The 22663-nt window shown below is 40.9% G+C and overlaps 1 protein-coding gene across 1 annotated transcript in view; it reads left to right on the forward strand.

Moving 5' to 3' along the window:
• The window catches only part of LOC125228726 (MAP kinase-activating death domain protein), a 91461-nt gene that overhangs the window by 12426 nt on the left and 56372 nt on the right, over positions 1 to 22663 (forward strand). The window contains exons 2-10 of the mRNA XM_048133387.1: positions 3678 to 3889; positions 5227 to 5407; positions 7968 to 8109; positions 9178 to 9319; positions 10686 to 10843; positions 11284 to 11534; positions 12772 to 13024; positions 21142 to 21268; positions 21979 to 22011. Of these exons, the coding sequence (XP_047989344.1) occupies positions 3788 to 3889; positions 5227 to 5407; positions 7968 to 8109; positions 9178 to 9319; positions 10686 to 10843; positions 11284 to 11534; positions 12772 to 13024; positions 21142 to 21268; positions 21979 to 22011 (1389 nt within the window). The 5' untranslated portion in view covers positions 3678 to 3787. The remainder of the gene's footprint in view (positions 1 to 3677; positions 3890 to 5226; positions 5408 to 7967; positions 8110 to 9177; positions 9320 to 10685; positions 10844 to 11283; positions 11535 to 12771; positions 13025 to 21141; positions 21269 to 21978; positions 22012 to 22663) is intronic.

The following is a 22663-nucleotide window of genomic DNA, read 5'->3' on the forward strand; positions in this document are numbered from 1 at the left end:
ATTATTTCTCAAAAGGATAAAAAGTTTATTTTATTGATTGAGTTAAATAATTCATTTAATGGTGCTTCTAAATTATAAATCAAAGGTCTAAATCTTCTTCAAGTCTATCTAGGTACCTACCTCTTAAAAATAATTGCGAAAAATTCTTATAATATTTACAGGCAACCCTTTTAAACATTATTTTCGTATTTGACGTTGACGGCATGATTTCGCCCCGGTGCGCCCTGTTGATTAAAGAGAAAGACGGGAAATTGAAAGGGGAGGAAATGGCGTGCCAGATTTGGTTCCCTTCAGAATTTAATCTTCTTACCTAATAAAATCATTATTATGTAAGTAAATAAATTACCAATTTTTATGTATAAAATTGTGTACGGTTGTATTACGCTCTAGAGCATAAACAGTAAGATTTTTAATGCTCGTATGCGACGGTGATTGTACATAATAGAAAACTTACATAGAGATAGAGATAGATAGAGATATCCGTTCTAGCACAACTTGCGCTCTCGTCCGCGAGTCCATACTTGAAGTCGCGCTTAATGTAAGGACTCGCGACAACGCGAGTTGTGCTAAACCGCCAGCCCCTGTAGCACAACTTGCCTTGTCGCGCGCGAGTCCATACTTGAAGTCGCGCTTGATGTATGAACTCGCGCGCGACAAGGCAAGTTGTGCTAAAGGGTCGATATGTACAACAAACAATGAATGCCGAGTCTCCTAACGGCTCAGCCACGACAATGGTCTAAGCGGTGAGCGGCGGCCATACATACATTGGAGCGAGACACAGCGATGGGACTTTTCATTGGCACGTATGGCTGCCGCTCACCGCTGACGCGCTTTGACCAATGTCGTGGGTAAGAGTTGTCAATCAGCGGACTCATCGGCTGTTATTGATTCAAGACACAATTAAACCCGCAGGGCTCACCGTACTGACCCAGTACCCTTGACCCATTTACCCTGAGCCGAGGCCTGCCCGAAATCGCTAGTCTCTGAGACCGCATGGAGACGAAAATACGGATGGCGATGCTCTAGGATAACGTTAGATTTGAGTTTTTTTTAATAATCATTAATGAGACTATCGGATCCTGTTACTGCAGTTTGCTATATGCCAGGATGATTTATATAGGACTAGCTTTTGCCCGCGGCTTCGCTCGCGTTAGAAAGAGACAAGAAGTAGCCTATGTCACTCTCCATCCTTTCAACTATCTCCACTTAAAAAACCGAGTCAATTCGTCGCTCCGTTTTGCTGTGAAAGACGGACAAACAAACAGACACACACACTTTCCCATTTATAATATTAGTATGGATATACAATCTTCTTACTAAGAATTGTAACTTAATATTTGAGCGCCACCTATTAAATACTATCATAACTACATTGATGATGCTTACATTTTTTTTTAAATGTGTATTGACATGATATCATGATATAAAAATAAATATATATTTAATTTGTTGGTACAATAAATAAAAACACGCAAATATATTTGGAGAAAATATGATTTTGGCCACTTCCAGGCTGCGAAACAGCACCATCTAGTTTTAAGCCTAAAATGCCCATACATTTCAGGAGTACGCTATTTTGTATAGGCTCTGGCAGTCCCGTATTATATCATTCTTGCTGTATAGTATATCGCAGTTTGTAGGAGTGATTAAGGTACAGCGGGGCAAACCTCGACTGGGGGGCAATTGTAACTAATCATTTTTTTTCCATTATTACACTATGATGTTGAGTTCTACATGTATCCACTGAACACGCCTACCATATATTAACCGGTGGACACTCTATTTAATAATGCAAACATTGTAAAACATGAAAAAAATGGACCAGTTACATTTGCCCCCAGTCGAGATGTGTCCCCCTGTACCTTACTGCTTTTGTTTTTTTTTAATGTGAATAAAAAAATAGCCCAGAATAAGCAGATAAGTAGTATAATTTAAATAATGTTTTTCTCCCTGAATACTCCAGGCGATTTTGTTAAGCCTATTACAAACTTTGTCATGATACGTCTTGTTACAAATTAAGGCCCCCCACAGACGGGAGACAAAACTGTTTTGTCTCCGTCGTATTTGTATGAAAAGTTGCGTCGCCTCGTGTGCGCACCTTCATACTAGCCCATAGACCGAGCGACGGAGACAAAACAGTTTTGTCGCCCGTGTGCGCGGAGCCTAAATACTTAAAAAGTTTTTTTTTGCACTTTGTTCCTGTTAACAATCCATTAAAACATTTTCGTATTTCCAAGCTTTCTGAAAGTTTGAAAAAACATAAGATATAACAAACATAGATATAGGAAGAAAGAGGATTGGACTTGCCCAGCGATTTGTATTGAATGCCTGTCGCAAGTTCTTGATCCCACACACTTATAGATGGACGCTCTTTCCTCCTAGTCAAATCAGCTTCTTTTTAAGAACTGTCAAAACGATTTTGAACGATTTGCTAATATGGAATTACTTAATATGAAATTGAATTGAGTGACGTCAGGGTCAACTGATTTATTTTTATATTTCTATCTGATTTATAAAAGGAGTAAAAAATAACTTCTGTCCCTATTTTTCTTATAATTATCTGATGCTTTATTTCGTGCATGGTATAAAATATTTTATTTTAAGTACAGTCAAGTTGCCTAAATGGCCCATTGCACAATACACGAGCAAAATTTCTATGTTTGTGCATATGCGGAGGACTTGCCATTCTTGTCATCACGCACGCACACAACAACAACCTGTGATGTCTAAATAACAATCTTTTTAGTACAGATGGTGTTTTTTTTTACGCACTAGTGCGAGAAGTGGTTCGTTATATGCCAGGTCGAAACTTCGGAGGGCCATCTGTACTGAAAAACGTCGTACGATACACGTGCGAAAAGGAAATTCGTAACTCGTGTCGATTAAAAACACTCCCTTCGGTCGTGTTTTAATTTATCGCCACTCGTTTCGAACTTCCTTTTTTACGCACTTTGTATCTTAATGTACTATTTCATGTTCATTTCAGGACCCAATTCCTTCCCAAAACCAAAATTTCCAGATCACCGACCATTCTTTACGTGTGTTGTACGTTGAGAAACGTCGTCATTGGCGAAATCCACCTCGGAAAAAAGACCGAGGGGTAAAAGCCATTAAAAAAACTGTATGCTCAATGAGCTAACAACTGTGACTCGTTCGCCGGTGGCTTGTCTGCCCTGTAGTTTTGTATGCTCTGAGATAACAACCTTTTCTTTTATTTAATGTTACTTACCGGTCTGGCGCAGTCGGTAGTGACCCTGCCTGCTACGCCGCGGTCCCGGGTTCGAATCCCGGTAAGGGCATTCATTTGTGTGATGAGCACAGATATTTTTTCCTGAGTCATGGATGTCTTCTATGTATATAAGTATTTATATATTATATATATCGTTGTCTGAGTACCCATAAAACAAGCCTTCTTAATCTTACCGTGGCTTACCGTACCTCAGTCAATCTGTGTAAGAATGTCCTTATAATATTTATTTATTTATTTTATTTATTTATTTACTTTATCGCGACTGTTGTGACACGTTTTAGATTATTTAGGAGACCCGTGACGGGTCCAAGAGACCCAAGATTCATGGAGGCAGGAGGTCTAGGAAAATAACCTGAGTACAGCCGTTTATTTAAATAATTGAACATGTCTGACGAAAGTTTAACGTCACCCTTTTCTTTTGTTTCAGCATTTAAAAAAGTGATAATTATGACAAGCAATATCTTAATTAAATACAATGGGTTATCTCAATCCGGCGCATAGAGCAGCGAGGCACTGGACTAGTCGAACCTCGGAAATATGGACATCCAGAAACAGCACCTGTGCCCGCGGCTGGTGGATTATTTAACCATCGTGGGCGCGCGGCCGTACACAACGGGGAAAGGCCTTGCCCCAGTTCAGGTAATCCTTTTTAGATTGAAACAGTAGAACCTCGATATTGCGAATTTTATGGCGTGGCAATAACAAATCATATTGCTTGCCGTGGCTGAGCCAATCTATATAAGAATATCCTGTAATATTTATTTATTAATAATTTCAAGGCATTTCGAAAAGATTTTATATTTTAAATACATACCATACATAAACTCGCACTTGTATGGCAGAACACATGAAACTGACTCAATGTTCAGTGCTACTCTTGGCATGATTGAGGGGTTGAAAGAAAAACGAAATACTGTGTTAATTGATCTTTTAGATAGGTATTTTATTTAAATAACTTTCAGCTATAAAAAGACCTTCGTCCTTTCCTACTTATTAATATGCGTATGTATCCTGTATCCTATTTTGGACAATTACATGTAAATGAAAATAAAGTAACTAGACTTATTTTTTGTTAATAAATTAATGGAAAGATATTTAATCCCGGTATAATACCAAGACGTCTATAGACGTCTAAGATCTTTAAACGTCTAAACTTAGAAATCAGGCTTTGTTAAATAATAAAAGAAAATTTAAAGAAAAATTACTTTTATCGACGTTCCACTGAAACTTTGTAAACAAGTAAAAAACAGAAAAAGCACTCAGGGATTGGAGTACGTAATACTTTTTCAATCAGCGATGTAATCAGTTTCTCTTTCAGGATAAAAAGGGTTTTGAAACGTTTGCCGAAAGCCTTTGAGCGCCATTTTTAATTTGCAAAAGCTTCTAAATGGGATGGAAAGCTTCAAAACGTTTACCTTTAACTTTAATGAGTAATCATTTTTAATTTCAACGTGCGATAGAAGGTGTGGAATAGAAGGACATGCTACGCCGACCCCAAATGACTGGTATAGGGCAGGTGAAAGATCGCCGACCTAGCGCGTAGTGACCCTGCCTGCTAAGCCGCTGTCCTGGGTTCGAATCCCAGTAAGGGCATTTATTTGTGTGATGAGCACAGATATTTGTTTCTGAGTCATGGATGTTTTCTATGTATATATATAAGTATTTGTATATTATATACTAGCTTTTGCCCGCGGCTTCGCATGCGTTAGAAAGAGACAAAAAGTAGGCTATGTCACTCTCCATCCCATCAACTATCTCCACTTAAAAAAACACGTGAATTCGTCGCTCCGTTTGACCGTGAAAGACGGACAAACAAACAGACACACACACACACACACTTTCCCATTTATAATATTAGTACGTATATCTCTCGTTGTCTGGGTACCCATAACACAACCCTTCTTGAGCTTACCTTGGACCTCAGTCAATCTGTGTAAGAAAGTCCTATAATATTTATATATTTATTTATCTCACAGGCACCGGAGTTGCTTCGGCGGTACCCACTGACGAACCACGATGACTTCCCGCTGCCTCTGGACATGGTGTACTTCTGCCAGCCCGAGGGCTGCGTGTCGGTGGGGCCGCGCCGCGCGCCCGGCAGCATGGCCGCCAGGGACACCACCTCTTTCGTGTTCACGCTCACGGACAAGGACTCAGGTAAACGCTGCACTAGTCACTAGTGTCGGTGGCGCCGCGCCCGGCAGCGTGGCCGCCAGGGACACCACCTCCATCGTGTTCACGCTCACGGACAAGGACTCAGGTACACGCTGCACTAGTCACTAGTGTCGGTGGCGCTGCGCCCGGCAGCGTGGCCGCCAGGGACACCACCTCCATCGTGTTCACGCTCACGGACAAGGACTCAGGTACACGCTGCACTAGTCACTAGTGTCGGTGGCGCCGCGCCCGGCAGCGTGGCCGCCAGGGACACCACCTCTTTCGTGTTCACGCTCACGGACAAGGACTCAGGTACACGCTGCACTAGTCACTAGTGTCGGTGGCGCCGCGCCCGGCAGCGTGGCCGCCAGGGACACCACCTCCATCGTGTTCACGCTCACGGACAAGGACTCAGGTACACGCTGCACTAGTCACTAGTGTCGGTGGCGCCGCGCCCGGCAGCGTGGCCGCCAGGGACACCACCTCTTTCGTTTTCACGCTCACGGACAAGGACTCGGGTAGACTATACTCTCTCTCTCTCTCTTCACTATACTCTCGTGCATGTGTGCGTATCGGTGTCACCTCTATGACAAAAACTCGGGTAAAGCTTTGACTAAACTATAGGTACTCATCCTGCAAGCTTGAAAACTCCGATTCAGGCTATCAAATGTTGACTTTTAGCTTGTTTTTGTGTTCTTCGCTGAGAGAATCCGGCGAATTTATCCTAAACGTTTTCTATCGTATCGTCTTAATAGTATTTTATGCAACAGGCGTTTAAAGTTATTAGTAAGTAATAACAGTTGTTTTAGTTATAGGGAAAAACTGACGGACATAAGTGTATCTTGCATACCTATATGGGAAATAAATAAATATAAATATATGATATAATATAAAGGAGGTCAAAAAAGACGAGTGGCGTAAGTAACAATTTGAGGCGAAGCCGAAAATTGTTATTAAGACGCCATCGCCACGAGTATATTTGACTCAGTTAAACATCGTTGCATACAATACTTTTTCTACGACCATGCACTTAGTTTTTAATAGTTTTCTTGAATAACTTTCGTGAAATTTACACTGTTTTCTGTATTTGGACGCAAAGGTTTGCACTGTCAGCCCAGCTGCCCAAAGCCTTTCCGCGCACGCGCGCAGTATCGGCTCTGTAACAATGCGTTGCCATGGTTACAGAGCCAAACAATGCGTTTTCAGTTTTTTCGATACTGCGCGCATGCGCGGAAAGCCGGTGGACGCTTTGGGGTATAGACTTTTATGTAGGGTTTTTAAGATCTATGCACGGCCCTGTAAATGACGAATAACAGTTCAGGAGTAGAAAAAAATAATAATAAGTTCACTTCAGTAAGAGAAATTGTTTTTATTAATACTTAATCAGTCTGTTAAAAGTGGCTAAATTGGACAACTAAGGCAAGAATGATGGCTTTTCTGACAGTTGAATAGGCTAATTTCCTACTAGTCAAATCAGTTTCTTTTTAAGAACTGTCATAACTATTTGCTAATACGGAATTACTGAAATACTGAGGAGTGACGTCACGGTCAATTCATTTACTTTATATCTTTCTCTTTGACTTATTAAATAGAAATTATGTTTAAACATAACTAGGTACTGTCTATATTTTTTTTCTCATTGTGTGGTGCTTTATTTCGTGCACTGCATAAAATATTTTAATTCATAATTCATTTATTTGCATAAGATAGTGTGCATGCAGGTTTACATATTTTTACATAAAAGTGAGTATCAACTACCTCGTCGCAAAGTGACATGCAAATGTTGATCTTAATCTATATATACAAGTCATTTTTTCAGTTCACCAATTAGAGTAATATTTATACAATATCGGAATAATCACGTAAATTAAAATATTATACCTATAGCAAATCATACATAAAAACAGCAATTGGAGTAAAAAGTCAATTCCAAAACATGATCATAAATAAAATTAAAATACCTAATAATTATTTTCATTAATGCAATCGAAAGTAAAATGTCAAAAATTTAAAATCTAGAGTAATATATAATATAAAAAATAAATTATTCATTTTCTAATCTTCATTAAATTTTCAAGGAATTCTTTAACTGAGTAAAAACCTTTATGAAGTAACCATTTCTTAAATTTAGTTATGAAAATGTTTGTAGGCAATTTCTCAATTTCCTTAGGTATCTGGTTGTAAATTTTGCTAAGCATATAATATGAGTTTTTCTTAAAAATTTGTAATTTTGCTACAGGTAAATTTAATGGTTTATGTGTAATTGTACGTTTATTCTCATTATTCCTTGTAATAAATAAATCCATGTTGTTTCTCACGAATTTAGCTGCCTCTAAGAGATACATACATGGGAGCGTAAGAATTTTATTTTCGCAAAATATTGGCTTACAAGATTCCAGTGGGTGAAGACCCCAAATTGCTCTTATGCATCTTTTTTGGGCTATAAAGGCCTTAAGGGCGTCTGGTGAGTTTCCCCATAAAACTAATTTCATTTTAAGTATAGGAAATTAGCCTCTCTTTTATTTGAGCTATGAGAACAATAAAAGAAGATGTATTCCAACAGGCAAGACCCGGTACGGCATCTGCGTGAACTTCTACCGGGCGGTGGAACGCGCGCCGGCGCCGGGCCCGCGCGAGCGCTCCACGCTGCGCCGCGAGTCGTGGCGCAAATCCATGGAGAAAAGCTCCGACTCGGCCTTCTCCAGGTGATACGTACTTTACGTTACAAGGTAGACTAGTGGTTAAGACGATACGGTAGGGGTCAATTCTCCATACAAACGCTCTCGACTATTTCCTCCCTGGTTTTTGAAGATAGACCAATGATTTTTTCAACACATATTGTTATTATTTTTCTCTGTATCGGACCGTTTTGATTTTTTTGACATTATTCTTTTTAAAGACTAGAGCCAATCAAAAATTTCCAAAGTCCAAAGTGTTTTATTTGTAAGTATATGTCAAACTGATTACAGTGGTGGTAAACAATATGATATATGTAGCACTATACTCTGCCTGATGGCGTACAAAAACTTCATTATGTCCTTACATACTAACATGCAACGGCTTTTTTCATTGATACTCAACATTGGTAACAATTAACCAAAACAGCTAAACGGTGACATAGATTATTTCATTGTTATTCAGATTCTCAAATTTCGTTCCGATTGATTAAGTTTTGAAGCAGGAAAGAGTCGAGAGCGGAACCTCGATTTTAAAGATTTTTTTGAAATATCGTTTGACTGAGTTGTTAATAACACTTGTATATTTAACTAAAATTCCCAAGTTGAAAGGGGGGCTCCTTTCAATTTAAGCATTTTCGCTACCGTATCCTCTTAATACGCGGTTAGATCCGGTACGGAACCTACTACCGAGCAAACGCTACGTGCGGCGTCGCGAGTCGTGGCGCAAATCCATGGAGAAAAGTTCCGACTCGGCCTTCTCCAGGTGCTTTACGTTACCAAAGTAGACAGACACGGCTAGACCTGGGTCTATAGAACATACATCTGCGTTAAATACTACCGACCATTCGGTTAGACTGCACATTTTTTTAGAGTTAGGTAAATATTAATTCAGATACATGTTCGTTTGTTCATATGACCAAATGATAAAAACACGAATAACTAAGCTGTTCTTACTTACTCTAAGCTCGTACTTATTTACATTCCTACTTAGATAGAAGAAATGTAGATTAGAGAAGCATAAAACACGATATTGTACGTTTTGGAACTTATGATTAGTTGAAGATGTCCATTTCTAACGCGGCGCGAATGTTTCAGTGACTATAGGAGCAGCAACGTGGCTCCAAGCGACTCGGAGCGCGACTGCAGCGCCACGCTAGGCCCGCGGCTTGCGGCCGCACCTGACTCTGAGAGCGGCGGGTCTCACTCACCTAGCCCCCGTGCGAGTAGGAAGCGACAGGTAACTGACCTACAGGTGACCGACCACTAGAGACTGCAGCGCCACGCTGGGTCCACGGCTTGCGGCCGCACCTGACTCTGAGAGCGGCGGGTCCCACTCACCTAGCCCCCGTGCGAGTAGGAAGCGACAGGTAACTGACCTACAGGTGACCGACCACTAGAGACTGCAGCGCCACGCTGGGTCCACGGCTTGCGGCCGCACCTGACTCTGAGAGCGGCGGGTCCCACTCACCTAGCCCCCGTGCTAGTAGGAAGCGACAGGTAACTGACCTACAGGTGACCGACCACTAGCGACTGCAGCGCCACGCTGGGTCCACGGCTTGTGGCTGCACCAGACTCTGAGAGCGGCGGGTCGCACTCGCCTAGTCCCCGAGGAAGTCACAGGTAACTGACTAACACGTTGTCCGACCAGTAGCGACGCTATTAGGCCCGCGGCTTGCGGCTGCACCTGACTTTGAGAGCGGCGGGTCCCACTCACTTAGCCCCCTTGCTAGTAGGAAGCGACAGGTAACTGACCGACAGGTGACCGACCACTAGGGAAATTTATCTCCATATAGGTGCAGCAACGTGTGTCTTCAAGCGACATATGGCAGTACTAGCTTCAGCGCATGATGCGAAATAATGAGGTAGCAGGAGATAAGAGTTGCAGTTCATATATAAATACAAAACGGTGTAAATACTTAGCGAAATTAATATACAGTACATAGTTGCGAAATTCAGTAGGTAAAATAACTTTGTTGAGCTACTTAAACAATTCGTTATGCGGCTAACTTACGAAGAATATTTTGAACTTCAACATTTCTCAGAAGTAAGCTAAAAATAAGCAGAGTGGTTGCGACTTCACAAGGCCACGAATAGAGTTCTCAACACAATGAATGCCAGGGCCGCTAGTAAACATAACAATGACCTTCCTATTCGTATGCAAGCTGGAAAATAGGTTTGTATTGAATAGAAAATATTCTGCAAAGTTTAAGTGGGCGTGTTTGATCTGATAGTCGGGCCATCGAGGGATTTGTGATGAAAAATATGGCAATAAAATTGAACGTAACAGTCTTTTACACTTGGCTTGCTATTACAAAATGTTAGTGCCACATAGATCAAAGTATATTTCAAACTTCTATTGAGGATTGATTTCTGTATTGCCCTACTCAGGTAGGTACCTATGTACTCTGAACGTCGTTTTTGTTCTATTTTTTAAAACCTTTGGAGTTCTACTCGTAGATACTGACAGCTACCTTGAACCAGTAGAACTCAGGGCTTACATCAACTCGCTCGCTCGACCGCGATGATATGGCGTATAAATGACGTATTTACTCGTATTTATAATTTAAAATATTGACATAGTTAACAGTATATTTTTGTTGCAGCGGATACGGAACCACTCCCTGACGTCGCTGTGCCTGCTGTCGCACCATCCGTTCTTCTCCACATTCCGCGAGTGCCTGTTTATCCTGAAGAGGCTGATCGATGCCTGCAACGAGTCTTCCAGTCCGCGGCGCGTAGGCGCGTCCAGACAAATATTTAGGTAAGATTTTATGTGTTTCATTGAACCTTCAGATATGTATATTGAAGCTGCTAGGGTGCTCTAAAATATTTCAACACACTTGGGAGGACCGTAACCGGTCCAATATTTGAAGGCGACTTTATCTTCCTCGATCTTTATTGAGGGAGTAAAACCAACGATAACCGATAGATAGATGTCAGGTCTACGAGTAGTTGTCCGCCCCACGCCGTGACGTAGTTTCGCTTCCGCTACTTGCCAATAGAGCTTTCTCTCGGCTTGCCGCCATCTTCTTTTAATAATATAAGTAATTTTGAGTTATTAAGATAAAAGGTTGAAACCGAGCAAAGTTCCACAGGGCGAAAAAAACTTGCGTTGCAAATTTCACGCGCGGTTCACAAACCTCAATATTATATCAACCTAATAAATTTCACTCAAAGCTAAATTTCACTTTTTCATCACAGGGATACAGTATGGTCAGTCCTCACGGGCCAAGCATACGACAACACGCCAACAATAGTCCTGCACGACGTGAAAGAGATCGAAACATGGATCCTCCGACTCCTGTCAGCGCCGGTCCCGGTGCCCGGCAAGACCCGAGTGGAGCTGGAGGTGCTGTCACCCACCGCCCACTCGCCACTGCTCTTCGCGCTGCCCGACCACACGAGATTCACACTCGTGGATTTTCCACTGCATCTACCGCTCGAGCTTTTAGGTTAGTAACTTTATAGCTCCTGAAAGCAAACGTACAAGCTAGTGTAAACAATATGGTCGTTCCTAATGACGTGAAAGAGATCAAGACGAGGGTCATCCGGCTACTATCAGCGCCGGTCCCGGTGCCCGGCAAGACCCACGTGGAGCTCGAGGTGCTCCTTATGTACTCGTACGAGGGCACCAGGACCCCGGAGGTTAAAAGGTAATCTTTAAATTTTGCGTAGGTAAGTAGGTATAATCATCGGCAATAACATCGTACAAAAAGAAGGCTGCTTAAACATCTGACCTACTCTTATGGTTCTAGAAATATGTTTGTGTCAGATATTTTTGCATTATCATGGATATGGATGCCAATCCTAAGTGAGGGCATTTATTTATACGATTATAGGTATTCAGAATTATCTACTTTTATATTTGTCCGTTCAAATCTCGTAACATAACACCATTCTGATATGGCTGTGAATATTAAAGGTAGCTCATAAAAAGCCTATTTATTACATTATATCAAAACATTTTCTGTTATCTTCATTTGCCACAAAGTTAAGCCCACAATTTAACCAAAAAATACTTTGTACATTTCTAGCAGTAATGCCTTTACCGATAAACACATTAATGAGCCACCGTCTGCCATAATTGCTGCGTAGGCGACGTGTAGGTTTTTTTAATCCTATAATAAGATTGAATAGTCTCCTAGTCCTTTTTATTGCAGGGATAAAATGATAAATAGATGAGGTGAGATAATTTAATATGAGTAGTTTGAGAAGGTGTATATTTTATTGCAATATAATACTTTTCATCACACCCGCACTTTACCTAAATGTGCTATTGCACGCAGGCGGAGCGTGAGTTACAGAAAAATCGTTCTCCCAAGGGAATAATGAAATTTCTTGTACCGTACTTAACTTTTTTACATTTGTTTACATATTTTTTACATTGCGAGTGTGATGAAAAACATTGAGTGTAACTCGGGTAGTATAAATATTACTAACTCGAGTCTTAAATCACTTCGGCAAGCCGTCGCGATTTAACTTACTCTCTTTAGTAATATTCAACTTCCTCCCCTTGTTGCAGAATGTACTATATTGAACGTAGAATATTTAGGGGATGAATGTTTCAGACTATTTTCTTACATAAGGTTTTAAATCCACTTATATTATTATCGCAAGTACCAAATGAGATTATTCCAAGAGATTTATTTTTCTACTGATCCAAATATTAATTTCGCAATTCCCTTTCAGGCGTCGACACATGCCTCAAAGTGCTAACCCTGATCATCCTCGAAAACAAAGTGGTGGTCCAATCTCGGGACTACAACGCGCTCTCCATGTCAGTAATGGCGCTGGTAGCCATGCTGTACCCGCTGGAGTACATGTTCCCGGCCATCCCGCTGCTGCCCAGCTGCATGAACTGCGCGGAGCAGCTGCTGCTGGCGCCCACGCCCTTCCTCATCGGCATACCGGCCACCTTCCTGCAGTATAAGAAGAACTTTAGGTGAGTTGGTGATAGAGAAGCCCAGCCAATCACAAAGAGTGTAGCAATTCATTAATTCGTCATTCATTCGTCATTTATTCATCATTCTTTTATCGTTCATTCATTCATCATTCACTCATTTATTCATTCATCAATCATTCATTCATCATTAATTGATCATTCATTCGTCATTAATTGATCATTCATTCATCATTAATTGATCATTCATTCATCATTCATTCATCGTTCATTCATCATTCATTCATCATTCATTCATCATTCATTCATTAATTCATTGTCACACACACTTGACATATTGGTGCACTGGATCAAAAATGTGGTGATAGACGCTTTTGACAGGGGTAGCAGACGCTTACACTAGGTACAAATGTTTCAAGGCCATGGTGCCCACCCAAGGAACGGCTACACGCCTGAAGGTGCTATCCTAGATATGGCCCTTTTACCCATAGGTTCATCCCATATACGATGTCGATATCTTCAACTCACGGTTAGCCGTATTCAGGAGGCAAGTTGTCAAGGTTCTTGGCCATCGTACACCACAACAACAACATAACTAGAATTGATGATTTAATTATGAATTGTTTAATTTGTTTAATTTATTTATTAATTGTAATATAATTTAAAGTGATAAATAAATTAATAGTTTAAAAAACACTATAAAACACGCTTTTATAAATGCACGTAAAAGCCAAAAATAAATTATGGATCGTTCAAGTTGTCTCTATTTGTGAGCTGAAGTTTAAAAACTATGTGCTTTTAATTATAATATTTGATTGTAAAAGCGTGGGGCGCTGGAACAGGAAAGACTTTTTGTATAACTTGCTGATAAATCAAATTATGCTATGTTACGGGAAGGAGGTTACACAGATTGACGCGCTATCTGCAGTTGCAGCATGACTAGTAGGTTCTACATTAAACAGTCAAATCAATTAAAAGTCAGTGTTCAAAGTAGGTACCAGTTTGTCGAACTCAGACAAAATATGCGCTAGTAGCGAGGAGAGTCGACAGCCACCGACACTTAGAACGCCGCTTTTTTCCGGTAATCAAAGTACAAAAGGGGAAAGTGTCTACAGTGACAGGAGGCAGGTTCTTGTTCGTGGACGAGATATCTTTGGTTCTCTTTGGTAACTCTTAGGCGGCATATGTAAACGTTATGTTCTTATGCAACTTCATTCGCCAGGAAGTTCGGATTAGTATTTGTTTACAAGAAAGTCTTTCCTGTTCCAGCGCCCCACGCTTTTACAATCAAATATTATAATTAAAAGCACATAGTTTTTAAACTTCAGCTCACAAATAGAGACAACTTGAACGATCCATAATTTATTTTTGGCTTTTACGTGCATTTATAAAAGCGTGTTTTATAGTGTTTTTTAAACTATTAATTTATTTTATACTTTTTAGTCATTAATAATGAAATACTTTTAACATTTATACATAAATTTATTTCAAGTAGGCGGATTTTACATGCCATTTGTGGCTTAACGTGTACTTATTGCTAATTGCAACTTAATAATAACTAGCGGCTACCTTATTATTACGGTATTATCATAAAAATGTTTATACCTAGTAAAGTAAGTTATCCGTAAAAGATAGACATGTGCCATCGCGGACTTTTTGAAGACATTAGAGAGACATACTTTCGTCATACATTGTTTTGAAGCTCTCAGCTAGTGGGATTTTGTTTGACTCGATTAGAAAATATTGTCATATTTCAACTAATTCAAACAAAATTTAAGTATTTCTTTTTTGCCGAGCCCCCCTTTATTTGCTCTTAAGGGTCACAGGAAAACCCTAACGCAACTTATAATTTTAAATACAACGTTTATCTTTCTTTTATGCGGGGGGCCTCGTCCCCCGAGCCCCCCTTTGTTTGCTCTTAAAGGTCACAAGAAAACGCTAACCCAACTTATTTTAAATACAACGTTGATCTTTCTTTTATGCGGGGGGCTTCGCAACCCGAGCCCCCCTTTGTTTGCTCTTAAAGGTCACAAGAAAACGCTAACCCAACTTATTTTAAATACTACGTTAATCTTTCTTTTATGCGGGGGCTTCGCCCCCGAGCCCCCCTTTTCTTTACTCTTAAGGATCACAAGAAAACCTTAACCCAACTTATTTTAAATACAACATTGTTCTTTCTTTCATGCGGGGGGCTTCGCTCCCCGAGCCCCCCTTTTCGTTACTCTTAAGGGTAACAAGAAAACCCTAACCCAACTTATTTTAAATACAACGTTTATCTTTCTTTTATGCGGGGGGCTTCGCCCCCCGAGCCCCCCTTTGTTTGCTCTTAAAGGTCACAAGAAAACGCTAACCCAACTTATTCTAAATACTACGTTGAATTTTCTTTCATGCGGGGGCTTCGCCCCCCGAGCCCCCCTTTGTTTGCTTTTAAAGGTCACAAAAAAACGCTAACCCAACTTACTTTAAATACAACGTTGATCTTTCTTTTATGCGGGGGGCTTCGCCCCCCGAGCCCCCCTTTTCGTTACTCTTAAGGGTAACAAGAAAACCCTAACCCAACTTATTTTAAATACAACGTTTATCTTTATTTTATGCGGGGGGGCTTCGCCCCCCGAACCCCATTTGGTTGCTCTTAAAGGTCACAAGAAAACGCTAACCCAACTTATCTAAATACTACGTTAATCTTTCTTTTATGCAGGGGGCTTCTCACCCCGAGCCCCCCTTTTCGTTACTCTTAAGGGTAACAAGAAAACCCTAACCCAACTTATTTTAAATACAACGTTTATCTTTCTTTTATGCGGGGGCTTCGCCCCGAGCCCCTTTGTTTGCTCTTAAATCTTAAAGGTCACAAGAAAACGCTAACCCAACTTATTCTAAATACTACGTTGATCTTTCTTTCATGCGGAGGGCTTCGCCCCCCGAGCCCCCCTTTTCTTTAGTCTTAAGGATCACAAGAAAACCTTAACCCAACTTATTTTAAATACAACGTTGATCTTTATTTCATGCGGGGGCTTCGCCCCCGAGCCCCCTTTGTTTGCTCTTAAAGGTCACAAGAAAACGCTAACCAACTTATTTTAAATACAACGTTGATCTTTCTTTTATGCGGGGGCTTCGCCCCCCGAGCCCCCTTTGTTTGCTCTTAAAGGTCACAAGAAAACGCTGACCCAACTTATTCTAAATACTACGTTGATCTTTCTTTCAAGCTGGGGGGTTCGCCCCCCAAGCCCCCCTTTTCTTTAGTCTTAAGGATCACAAGAAAACCTTAACCCAACTTATTTTAAATACAACGTTGATCTTTCTTTCATGCGGGGGGCTTCGCCCCCGAGCCCCCTTTGTTTGCTCTTAAAGGTCACAAGAAAACGCTGACCCAACTTATTCTAAATACTACGTTGATCTTTCTTTCATGCGGGGCTTCGCCCCCGAGCCCCCTTTTCTTTACTCTTAAGGATCACAAGAAAACCTTAACCCAACTTATTTTAAATACAACATTGTTCTTTCTTTCATGCGGGGGGCTTCGCTCGCCGAGCCCCCCTTTTCGTTACTCTTAAGGGTAACAAGAAAACCCTAACCCAACTTATTTTAAATACAACGTTTATCTTTCTTTTATGCGGGGGGCTTCGCCCCCCGAGCCCCCCTTTGTTTGCTCTTAAAGGTCACAAGAAAACGCTAACCCAACTTACTTTAAATACAACGTTGATCTTTCTTTTATGCGGGGGGCTTCGCCCCCGAGCCCCCCTTTTCGTTACTCTTAAGGGTAACAAGAAAACCCTAACCCAACTTATTTTAAATACAACGTTTATCTTTCTTTTATGCGGGGGGCTTCGCCCCCCGAGCCCCCCTTTGTTTGCTCTTAAATCTTAAAGGTCACAAGAAAACGCTAACCCAACTTATTCTAAATACTACGTTGATCTTTCTTTCATGCGGGGGCTTCGCCCCCCGAGCCCCCCTTTTCTTTAGTCTTAAGGATCACAAGAAAACCTTAACCCAACTTATTTTAAATACAACGTTGTTCTTTCTTTCATGCGGGGGGCTTCGCCCCCCGAGCCCCCCTTTTCGTTACTCTTAAGGGTAACAAGAAAACCCTAACCCAACTTATTTTAAATACAACGTTGATCTTTCTTTCATTCGGAGGGCTTCGCCCCCCGTGCCCCCCTTTGTTTGCTTTTAAAGGTCACAAAAAAACGCTAACCCAACTTATTTTAAATACAACGTTGATCTTTCTTTTATGCGGGGGCTTCGCCCCCCGAGCCCCCCTTTTCGTTACTCTTAAGGGTAACAAGAAAACCCTAACCCAACTTATTTTAAATACAACGTTTATCTTTCTTTTATGCGGGGGGCTTCGCCCCCCGAGCCCCCCTTTGTTTGCTCTTAAAGGTCACAAGAAAACGCTAACCCAACTTATCTAAATACTACGTTAATCTTTCTTTTATGCAGGGGCTTCTCCCCCCGAGCCCCCCTTTTCGTTACTCTTAAGGGTAACAAGAAAACCCTAACCCAACTTATTTTAAATACAACGTTTATCTTTGCCCCCTTTGTTTGCTCTTAAATCTTAAAGGTCACAAGAAAACGCTAACCCAACTTATTCTAAATACTACGTTGATCTTTCTTTCATGCGGGGGCTTCGCCCCCGAGCCCCCTTTTCTTTAGTCTTAAGGATCACAAGAAAACCTTAACCCAACTTATTTTAAATACAACGTTGTTCTTTCTTTCATGCGGGGGCTTCGCCCCCGAGCCCCCCTTTTCGTTACTCTTAAGGGTAACAAGAAAACCCTAACCCAACTTATTTTAAATACAACGTTTATCTTTCTTTTATGCGGGGGGCTTCGCCCCCCGAGCCCCCTTTGTTTGCTCTTAAAGGTCACAAGAAAACGCTAACCCAACTTATTCTAAATACTACGTTGAACTTTCTTTCATGCGGGGGCTTCGCCCCCGAGCCCCCTTTTCTTTACTCTTAAGGATCACAAGAAAACCTTAACCCAACTTATTTTAAATACAACGTTGTTCTTTCTTTCATGCGGGGGCTTCGCCCCCGAGCCCCCCTTTTCGTTACTCTTAAGGGTCACAAGAAAACCCTAAACCAACTTATTTTAAATACAACGTTGATCTTTCTTTCATTCGGGGGGCTTCGCCCCCCGTGCCCCCCTTTGTTTGCTTTTAAAGGTCACAAAAAAACGCTAACCCAACTTATTTTAAATACAACGTTGATCTTTCTTTTATGCGGGGGGCTTCGCCCCCCGAGCCCCCCTTTTCGTTACTCTTAAGGGTAGCAAGAAAACCCTAACCCAACTTATTTTAAATACAACGTTTATCTTTCTTTTATGCGGGGGGCTTCGCCCCCCGAGCCCCCCTTTGCTTGCTCTTAAAGGTCACAAGAAAACGCTAACCCAACTTATCTTAAATACTACGTTGATCTTTCTTTCATGCGGGGGGCTTCGCCCCCCGAGCCCCCCCTTGTTTGCTCTTAAAGGTCACAAGAAAACGCTAACCCAACTTATTCTAAATACTACGTTGATCTTTCTTTCATGCGGGGGCTTCGCCCCCCGAGCCCCCCTTTTCTTTACTCTTAAGGATCACAAGAAAACCTTAACCCTAATTATTTCAAATACAACGTTGATCTTTCTTTTATGCGGGGGGCTTCGCCCCCCGAGCCCCCCTTTTCGTTACTCTTAAGGGTAACAAGAAAACCCTAACCCAACTTATTTTAAATACAACGTTTATCTTTGCCCCCCTTTGTTTGCTCTTAAATCTTAAAGGTCACAAGAAAACGCTAACCCAACTTATCTAAATACTACGTTAATCTTTCTTTTATGCAGGGGGCTTCTCCCCCCGAGCCCCCCTTTTCGTTACTCTTAAGGGTAACAAGAAAACCCTAACCCAACTTATTTTAAATACAACGTTTATCTTTGCCCCCCTTTGTTTGCTCTTAAATCTTAAAGGTCACAAGAAAACGCTAACCCAACTTATTCTAAATACTACGTTGATCTTTCTTTCATGCGGGGGCTTCGCCCCCCGAGCCCCCCTTTTCTTTAGTCTTAAGGATCACAAGAAAACCTTAACCCAACTTATTTTAAATACAACGTTGTTCTTTCTTTCATGCGGGGGGCTTCGCCCCCCGAGCCCCCCTTTTCGTTACTCTTAAGGGTAACAAGAAAACCCTAACCCAACTTATTTTAAATACAACGTTTATCTTTCTTTTATGCGGGGGGCTTCGCCCCCCGAGCCCCCCTTTGTTTGCTCTTAAAGGTCACAAGAAAACGCTAACCCAACTTATTCTAAATACTACGTTGAACTTTCTTTCATGCGGGGGCTTCGCCCCCGAGCCCCCTTTTCTTTACTCTTAAGGATCACAAGAAAACCTTAACCCAACTTATTTTAAATACAACGTTGTTCTTTCTTTCATGCGGGGGCTTCGCCCCCGAGCCCCCTTTTCGTTACTCTTAAGGGTCACAAGAAAACCCTAAACCAACTTATTTTAAATACAACGTTGATCTTTCTTTCATTCGGGGGCTTCGCCCCCGTGCCCCCTTTGTTTGCTTTTAAAGGTCACAAAAAAACGCTAACCCAACTTATTTTAAATACAACGTTGATCTTTCTTTTATGCGGGGGGCTTCGCCCCCCGAGCCCCCCTTTTCGTTACTCTTAAGGGTAGCAAGAAAACCCTAACCCAACTTATTTTAAATACAACGTTTATCTTTCTTTTATGCGGGGCTTCGCCCCCCGAGCCCCCTTTGCTTGCTCTTAAAGGTCACAAGAAAACGCTAACCCAACTTATCTTAAATACTACGTTGATCTTTCTTTCATGCGGGGGCTTCGCCCCCGAGCCCCCCTTGTTTGCTCTTAAAGGTCACAAGAAAACGCTAACCCAACTTATTCTAAATACTACGTTGATCTTTCTTTCATGCGGGGGCTTCGCCCCCGAGCCCCCCTTTTCTTTACTCTTAAGGATCACAAGAAAACCTTAACCCTAATTATTTCAAATACAACGTTGATCTTTCTTTTATGCGGGGGGCTTCGCCCCCCGAGCCCCCCTTTGTTTGCTCTGAAAGGTCACAAGAAAACGCTAACCCAACTTATTTTAAATACTACGTTGATCTTTCTTTCATGCTTCCCCCTCGACCCCCCCCCCCCCCCCTTTTTCTGTTCTTTTCTTCCGGCACCATCATCAGGCCTTGAAACCTAATCGTAGTCATAGTTCATTACAAGACTTTTCTAAGAAGTCCAAAAACAGCTATGATACGATGTTCCATCATGTAGTTCCAGTTCATATCTTCCGGCTCCATCATCAGACCTTGAAACCTAATCGTAGTCAAAGTTCATTACAAGACTTTTCTAAGAAGCCCAAAAACAGCTATGATACGATGTTCCATCATGTAGTTCCAGCTCATATCTTCCGGCTCCATCATCAGACCTTGAAACCTAATTGTAGTCAAAGTTCATTACAAGACTTTCCTAAGAAGCCCAAAAACAGCTATGATACGATGTTCCATCATGTAGTTCCAGTTCATATCTTCCGGCTCCATCATCAGACCTTGAAACCTAATCGTAGTCAAAGTTCATTACAAGACTTTTCTAAGAATCCCAAAAACAGCTATGATACGATGTTCCATCATGTAGTTCCAGTTCATATCTTTCGGCTTCTTCATCAGACCTTGAAACCTAATTGTAGTCAAAGTTCATTACAAGACTTTTCTAAGAAACCCAAAAACGGCTATGATACGATGTTCCATCATGTAGTTCCAGTTCATATCTTCCGACTCCATCATCAGATCAGCTCAACAGTACCATATTATTGTATTGTCATCGGAACTACATATAGCTGCCAATTTTCATTACGCTACGATCCTTGGAAGATGGTTAAATTAGCCTCCGCAGATTCCATTACATAGTTAGTTACATACACGACGACCTAATAAAAGCGTGTTAAAAAAATGTAATTTGTAATTTTAGGATAGGTTTTAATACTCATTTATATTTTTTCTTGCTGTGCATACATGTTTTGGACGGCATTCTTATTTTAAACCTGTAACTTGTAGCTGCTATAATAATGTATTGAATGTTGTCTGTTTTGTGTGCCTTATAAATAATAAAAAAATATATATACCTTTCTGTACATATGCTTTCCTTTTAAATTTAATGAAAAACAAAATATTTTTCTACAGGTTACCAGATGACATTTGGCTAGTGGACCTCGACGCTACGAAACTGTGCGCCCCTAGCGGCAACGACCACGAACTACCACCGCTGCCCGAACCCGAAGGATCCGTACTAAAAAGTCACTTGAAACAGGTACATGAATGTTCCTTCTAGATATCATGTCTTATCCTGTCTTATCACCTTCTTTCTATTAAATGCACTTGGCGCATTGTTGTCGATGTCGCTACTGTCCTATCTCGTATAACAGCTATTTTAAAATACTCTTATTAGTGCGTTTTCACATTATCCGATCCGATGTCGGATGGAAGGATTACAAAGGTAAAAATCAAAGATGGCGTCTTTAATGTATAACGGTCCTACCTCCGATATCGGATCGTATAATATGAAAACTCGTACCTATTCTATTAGTAAGTAGGTAAATCTTCTGCTTTATATTTATAAAATAAAAATTGCGATCTGAAGATTGTCACTTATAGCGGATTTACCCAAGGAAGAGAAAAGTAGGTACCATATTTTCGCCACTTCCCCCTCCTGCATATAAATTTGTTTGCAGGGTATTCACTTCTCTCTGTATCCGGCTGTACCTAAGAAGTTTGACATTCAAACTGTATTTATTGATTACTGTTATACGTGGTGCGGCAGTCCTGCTGATTGTCTTCTGGAAATCTTAATATCTAAAGCATTTCATTTCTAAATAAGAACATTTAACCTTACACAACATACTTTACCCACATTCTTATACCTGAGTACAATACAAATGTTTTTTTATTTATTTGGTTAACCACAGTTCTCCTAAGTTTTATTCCGACTTGACTAACTTCGCCCTCACTTCTCTTCGCTAGGCCATGCATCTTATGGATAACAACGGATCTGGTGTAAATATTACTATTATCTTTTATTGCACACTTTGACTGATATATTCACGACAATATACTTACTCAGAAGACAGTACTATGTTGGAGAATGCTGCCATTTTAGAAATGTAAACATTGAGGTAGACAAAACATTTCACCCACCATAATTTTATTTCACTTACCTAAAACATTTCAGAACGGTTAGTAGTATTATTCTAAAATGGCACATTCAGCTATTCAATTGACTGAAATAAGTGTTGGGAAGGTACATGTACAATAAGCATTATCATAATATTCGTTTTCATAATATACTACTTCCAGCCTAACTTCCTCTACTTCAATTGATCACTTGCTCAACCAAATATGCTCCTTAATAGACATTTCACGACTACTGCAGCAGCCAATTTATAGCATACTGTTGCGGCGTGGGCATAGGTCGACAGTCAGCAACAAAGATATGAATACAGCCGAAGTGCAAAAAATATGTATAGACGACCGGTCTGGCGTAGTTGGTAGTGACCCTGCCTGCTAAGCCGCGGTCCTGGGTTCCCGGTAAGGGCATTTATTTGTGTGATGAGCACAGATATTTGTTCATGAGTCATGGATGTTTTCTATGTATAAGTATTTGTATGTTATATTTATATCGTTGTCTATGTACCCACCTCACAAGCCT

This window comes from Leguminivora glycinivorella, chromosome 8 (assembly GCF_023078275.1).
Source record: "Leguminivora glycinivorella isolate SPB_JAAS2020 chromosome 8, LegGlyc_1.1, whole genome shotgun sequence".
Classification (NCBI taxonomy): Eukaryota; Metazoa; Arthropoda; class Insecta; order Lepidoptera; family Tortricidae; genus Leguminivora; species Leguminivora glycinivorella.